The sequence below is a fragment of the Zea mays genome, chromosome 9 (assembly GCF_902167145.1).
Source record: "Zea mays cultivar B73 chromosome 9, Zm-B73-REFERENCE-NAM-5.0, whole genome shotgun sequence".
NCBI classification, from domain to species: Eukaryota; Viridiplantae; Streptophyta; class Magnoliopsida; order Poales; family Poaceae; genus Zea; species Zea mays.
This window is the reverse complement of record NC_050104.1, coordinates 54,545,551-54,552,587: the sequence shown is the minus strand read 5'-3', so window position 1 is coordinate 54,552,587 and position 7,037 is coordinate 54,545,551. Positions and strand designations below refer to the sequence as shown.

Below are 7,037 nucleotides of genomic sequence, written 5' to 3'. Positions count from 1 at the left end.
CCGCAACGGGGACATATGTTCTTTGTGGAGCTGAACCTCGGTAAACAAATTGTCTGTGTCTCTTGTGATTGCTTTGCTTGCGATTTGTTTCCCGTCTCCCTCTCTAAAAGTTCTCTTGCATTATTCTTTTGTATTGACATTACTTTGTGTTGCTTCAAATTAAGTCCACATTCTGATAAGTAACATCTTACAAGAAAGAACTTAACTTCATACTCTTTCGCAACTAAGTTTTCTTGCACCATTCTCCATTGATATATCCTTTGTGTTGCTTCAAGTTAATTATGCATTCATAAGAAGCAACACATTTGCAAGAAAAAACTTAACTCTCTACTCGGATTATTGTTTATCTTGTTCTAACTGCTAATTGAGAGTCAAGTTTTATTTAAAGTGTTAAAATTCAGTTTTTTTGTTCATTCGTTTCTAGGTGACTTTCAGTATGAACACCACTCACATACATATCATAATGGCCATGACTAACATTATATTGAATTTAACAAATTTATTAAAAGTTCCGGACGGTCGTCGATGGCTTCAAACAGTCTGCCATGGCCTGGGACGCTCCAATGACCTCCGAAGGATCTAAAGAACCCTCAAAGGACCTCCGGGGTCATGACATACTTAATCTGTCTGATTGGTTCCGTGAATGTCCAACGTTTGGCTGGCTCTAACCTGTCTCATCGGATACGCTCATATGTTGTGTCTCCACGGATAGAGGCAAAGTTATTCAATTTGGCTTGGATTGCACCCGCAGATGCATGTGTGATCTGTCCCGTACAAGCAACCAAACACAGACGGATCAATGCATATGCATAGTGTTGTGCTCGTGCATACAACCAAATATATGGAATATGTACCTAGAGTTTATTTAAATAAATAAAATAAAATATGAGCCATAGGGATATTAAATATAACAGGTACTTGCCAAATTTACAAATTCCTCCCAAGTCTCAACCGTGGATGCATTCTTTCGTTAAAGACGTATAAGACCTACCAAATCCTAGAAAGGGCAACGAAAAAAGAACATCGAACAAGAAAGAGACATCCGGTCCGAATTGATCTCAGGGACATTTGGCGTTCCTCCCGGGTCCTCCGTAGTAGAAGTAGCTTCCCCAGTAGCTGTTAGTGCCTCCCTGGATATCGTAGCATCCAGGATGGTCGGCGAGGAGTTTCAGGTTGGCCGCCGGGATGAGGTTGTTGTCCCAGTCCACCACCTGCAGGTTCCGGAAGTAGGCGGCGCGGTCGAAGCCCTCTCTGGGGAAGTGGCCGCTGCCCATCTGCGTCGCGGTATGCGACCCCGACGGCCGGGTGTTGACGACCTCGCCGCCGAACTGCACCATGTTGGCGTGGCGAGCCAGGTGGCTGAAGAGGTGCGACGGCCAGTACCCGACTACGAGGCCCGGGCCCAGCTCCAGCCACCAGTGCCCGTGCTTTGGGTCCTGATGGGCACACCACTGGGTGTCAGAAAAAACTTCACGGCAGGCACATTTTAGTTTGCTTTGATCTGAAATGACAATCCGTCAATTGGTTATAGTCACCTTCCATAGCATGAGAGTGATGTCGAACTGCCTGCCATTGTACACCGACTCCGGGGTGATAGCCGCCCCAATTGCAATCTTGTTCGTCGTCTGCACGAATCCGCGGCAATTGTGGTTGTAGCACCCGGTTTCTTGGTACGCGTCAGTCTACAAAATGTTCGTTTGGTTAGGATCCTATGGTGTAAAAAAAAAAAAAACAGAAGTGCTTATATCCGATGAACACACTTACTGTCCAGTAGGTGAAGAATCTTGGGTTACTGTCTCCGTATAGCTCTGGGCTTACCTATAAAAGCATGACATATCATTGGACTAGTGGGCGACAAATAAAAAAGAATGGAGAGAGTATTACATAGTGATGCAGGGGTGTTTGTGTCTGCATGCATATAGCAGGACCATGCCTACTCATTTGGTTCAAATGTACCTGCCATCCAGCTTCGATGGTGTTGAGATCATTGCCGAAGGAGCCAGAGAGGACCCAGATCTGAGACAGGCTGAACTCAGATGGGTCACCTATCCTTGGCGACCACACATTAACACTGGCCTTGGCCCCATAGTACTGTTCTGAGTTTACATACCCAACTGCATGCTGTAAACAAGTGAAAGCCCGTATCAGCAACATATACAGTCCCAACAAGGGTTCCAGTGAGATTTGACTAGTTTAGTTGGCAGTACGGTCCTATACTAACACCGCCAGCTAAACGCTCCGGACACAAGACAAAGCAACCAGATTTACTTTAATGGCCAGGTCAAATGAGCTCATGATTCAAGAACCTCTAATTTGCTCATCTGGATTTGCTTAATCAAGCTTCTGTGTAGATGTAGGAAACGGGTTTATCTCTTGGCATAGCCGGAGATTAGGCTCTCGATGAATTCAATCTGATGTCTAAAATGAGAATCTATATGTCCCTTTGTATAAGACTTTATTTTCAACCTGTTTTAGTTTTCGGAAAAACCAAAATCTAACAAAAAAATATTGCTCTCTCATTCAAAACCAAAGTCAAAAGAAGCTTTTGGCTAGTATAAATTTCATATCGGCAACATCTCTGTTTCCATTGGCTATGAAGTTGGCAAAGTCCATGAAATTAGTCATACATGCCACTGCGATTCGTTTTTTCCCTCCTTTTTTCCATCAACGCGCGTTTGTTTTTAAATCTTTTTTTATATCTCTGATCATATGATAAACTAGAACTTAAAATATGATATATTGATAAGGTAAATAATAAAATACTTCTATAAATTATTTAAAAAAATTTATGACTGCTAGCAGTTTAATTGAATGATGATTACACAAGAAGTTTGATTGCATAATAGTTTTTGTACCAGGGGAAACTAGATTTTGACGCTAGTCAAAGTTCACGAGCTCATCAATACAAAGCAAAAAAAAATGGTTAAGTACTATGTAGTTTTTGAAACTAAAATTGAAAAATATATTTGTTTTCTAAAATGAGCTAAAAGAAAGGAGAACAATTTTTTTGGTCTAGGCACCAGTCAAAGTTTAATATCTACAGAAATCAACAATATGTCTGACTATTAACTGTTAATTATCTACTGTATTTAATGAAGTAATATACTAGTTAGCCTTGCCGCCAGTCGAAGCTTCACTGGTTTCATAGAGAACTGGATTTTTATTGTCTTGTAAACGCATGGTTCTTTGGAACCATTTGGCCTATCTGATTAATTATTATCACTTCATGTCTGATCTCATCCTTGAAATTTGAGGGCTTTGTCATTGACCTAGTAGCATGCATCGGAACCAAACAAGGTGGGGATATTATTTAAACTACTGCTATCAATGTAGCATATGTGTTCAAAATTAAGCAAATACTAAACAACGTCAAAACCGAGACAGGATTGCACATGCTACAAATAAAATCTGTAGTATAGATCAGTAGTGCTAGTCTACTAGACAGGAGTCTAACAACTGTCCTGGCAACTGACTGAAATATATTTTATATTTCATTGGCCAGGTTGCGTAGTCAAGCATGCAGAGGACATGTAAAATAAGATGGCAGCACAGAAGAGGACAGAGCTAGGCATGGATCTTAGGAGCAAAATAATTTTTTTCCTCCTGTGGATTTTTCCCAAGTGAAGCTTCTGTAGATTCATGCAAGTAGTAATTGTTGTGCTATCTTACTCCAAGTGCACGGGCTTCGCTTTTGTAATTTTTCTACTATGGGGGGCTTCAGATTACTAATTTAATTTCCCTGCGGTAGAAAACATCTGTTTTCTTGTGCAATATAGGGTGTTGCAGTTTTAGATGCTATGCTACTGAATTAAACAATCAAAATTTGTGTTGTTTTCTGGAGCACTTAAGATTATGGTACTGCAAAAGTTATGTGCATGTCACTGCAGCAACAACATTACGTTGCCTTTCTTTGTGCCATCCACCATTCAGTTAAGCAGTATAATGGAGAACATGCTCCTAATAATAATAAGACCAACCTCATGGCCGCTGCTTGTGGAATCACGGCGAACACCCCGGCGCGCTGGCTTCCTGCCGTACCTCCTGAGGGAGCTAGCCCTGAGCAGATCCTTCTCCGTCGTCCGCCGTATCGGCACGGTCCCCTCTGGACACGCCTCGCCGGTGGCGTGCCACGCCTGCACCACCACCTCGCCGACCCTGCTTCTGCCGCTGCCGCCAAAGGTGAAGTTGCGGTTCTTGGGCCTCTCCGGCGGATCCTAATTAATGAGAATCAAGAGTCGTTTAACATGTGTACAGCTTTTACTAAGCAAATGCCAAAATACCGAATCTGTGTGTTGGTGTTAGTGTTACCAGAATCTTTTCGCCCCTGAGCTTTGGGTGGTCAAATGCGGGCTGGAGGTGAGAGGGAACACAGTCTATGATGTCGCCATCCGAGCTCTGCATGCAAAAAGAAACAAACAAGCTACAGATTCACGAACCACAAAGGGAGATGATGGGAAAGAGCTTGCTCCTCATGAAAAAAATGGATCAGGTTATGGGCACGTACTGACCTGGATAGTCTTGAGAGCAGGCTTGTTAAGCTTGGTGAGCAGAGCCCTGATCCTCTTGCGCTTGAGCTGCTCCATCCCCGGCCTCGGCCTTGCAGCAGTGGCATTGCCGCCAGGCTGGGAGGATGTCACCAGTGCAGCAGTGGCGGGAGAAGCGAGCAGGAGCATCAGCAGGAGCAAGGGAACAAAGTAGAAGCTACCGCAAGAAGCCATGCCGCCCTTATGCTCCCGCAGCTGCTTGTCTGCTTCTAGCCGCGAGCACACACTAAGCACAAGCAACAGCAATAGTGCGTGGTTGTCTTCTTCCTCCCTAGCGCCTTGCGAGCAAGCTTCTTGGCCTCCTTCTCACTGTCCTTTGTGTGTGTATCTTCCTTTGAAGTTAGAGTCTCAGCTTGTTTTACCTCTCTCACTTCACTGCTTCTGAATGCCTGATGCAGGCTCGCCGTTTGCCTTTTTATTCCCATACAAAGCGTTAGGTGTTATAGATTTATGTGTCGCAATAAAACACTGCAGTGCCAACCAAGCTTGCACCTAAAGCAAGGGGACCCTGCCCTCGCCCCAGGCAGTGGGCCTGACATTGTTTCGGGTTTTCCCCCTCTCTCTCTATTTACTGATCTATCCGTTCTATTTAGCTACAACTTTAAAAACTTAAATCACCTCTGGGATTTTTTTTGAATTTGAGGGGAAAATTTTCCCCACATTCCCAGAAATTACGGATGAGATTTAACTTTCCAAACTAGCATAAAGGGAGAAATTTATCTATAATTTTATTATCTTCATTCATAGAGAATATAGATTACCTCTTCTAATGATCTACTTTAATATGGTCTTTGAAATTTTATGGACACATACATAATTTTTTAGTTATATATTATACCCAACCTTCCTTCTTTTTCTCTAATCCCGCCTGTAAAACATCGGTTGCAGTTGAGCTGCCAACCTTAGTTCAACATAGCCAACTGGCCATACTTCCACCCCATCACTGGTAGAGTGGCAGTCCACCCCACGCCAGACTGTTGCCCTATCTCCGGTGCCTTCTCCACATATACTTAGGTTGTGGTCAGACAAAGATAAAATAGCTACCCTTCAGCCAGTTGCGAAGCTAGAGCAAACTTGAGGGGTCGCGAGTGCCTCATGAGAGCATACATCACATAACGGGTACATTTAAGGTAAAAAATTGCTCATTATAACTGATTTTGTATTTTTAGGGAGTGCAGATGCATCCGCTGCAATGAACTTACATTCGCCCCTGCTTCGAGCTAATGTAGCAGCACAAAGCTTCTTCCAACAGGACAACTGTTGGGTGCCTTCTCCTACCAAAGTTCCTCATATCATTTTAAGTTGTCAATTATCTAAGTCTATTTTCAGGTGTTCCGAAGGGGTAATACAGACCACCTTCGTTTCGAACCTTCATCCCAATGACACAAGCAAAAGCGAAACCAAGAGCTTTGGCTACATGGTCTGGGTGTGAAGCGGTGGACCAACTAAGACGAAAGAAGAACCTAGAGTCTTTATCAGCACACCAATAAAGGGAAAGATGGTGGATCCCTTAGAAAATCTTATGGTTTACATGTATAAGACCTGGGGCATGATTGTAAGTTCATACGAAGTTGCACTCTGACTCACCACTATAAATAGAGGTACAGTGCCATACAGAAGTGGGGCCTCTAAGGGAGAGAAGTCAAGGTTACTCTACCTCTGAAGTAGTGTTTTCCTCTTACCTTTGTGCCGCTGTCTTGACCTTCGAAGGTATGTTTGTAGCCACTTCTAATCAAGAAGGAATAATAGAAGTACAATAGTAATGATCTCTCTTAAGCATTTCTATTTTATTGTCCTCCTTCGATCTATTTATTAGATCGAAGGAACAAAGGTCTTTTATCTTTAATTGTGTTGCCCTGCTTGGTCTCCTTTTAGGAATCAACGCAGGTAACCGACATTGATGCCTACCTCCGGTGAATTCACGACAACAAGCATTTCTTTGTCATGCCTTCGAAGAAATCCATAGCCACTGGTTCTATTCTTACTTCCATAGATTAGAACTAGTTTGAAGAAGCACTTTTCCTTGAGGCACGAAGGGAGAAGACAGGCCATGGGCCCACCTCAAGATGACCTCGACCAAAAGATCCGAAATCTAGAAGCTATCCATCAGTAGGTCGAAAAGAAAAAGGAGAAGATGCTTAGGGTCGCAAATTGATGAACCATCAGAGAAATTGTGTCACATGACACAACAAGATGAACAATTGGAAAGCTCATATCATCAGGGAAACTTTCACTTCGAAATACATAATCATGATGCCTTATCATATGACGATTCTTCTCCTTTAGCAGCAGACTTGCAAGACATACCATGGTTGCCATTGTACAGGCCACCCCAACTATCAATGTATGATGGCTTGACAGATTCAAAGCAGTTCTTTACGAGTTACGAAGCTACTGTACCGTCATATGGCGACAACTCAGCGGTCATGGCAAATTCATTCACCATGGTAGCTAAAAATGTATCACAAACATGGTATTCTTCTCTTCAACTAG

General features: G+C 43.0%; 1 protein-coding gene across 1 annotated transcript; it reads right to left on the bottom strand.

Moving 5' to 3' along the window:
• Positions 1–887: 887 nt before the first annotated feature.
• Positions 888–4,950, bottom strand: LOC100273238 (uncharacterized). Its single transcript, NM_001147680.1, is given in 7 exon segments — positions 888–1,436; positions 1,536–1,682; positions 1,765–1,818; positions 1,957–2,121; positions 3,978–4,214; positions 4,309–4,395; positions 4,509–4,950. Coding segments are annotated over 7 exon segments (1,278 nt in total). The 5' UTR covers positions 4,719–4,950; the 3' UTR covers positions 888–1,058.
• Between the last annotated feature and the right edge of the window lie 2,087 nt (positions 4,951–7,037).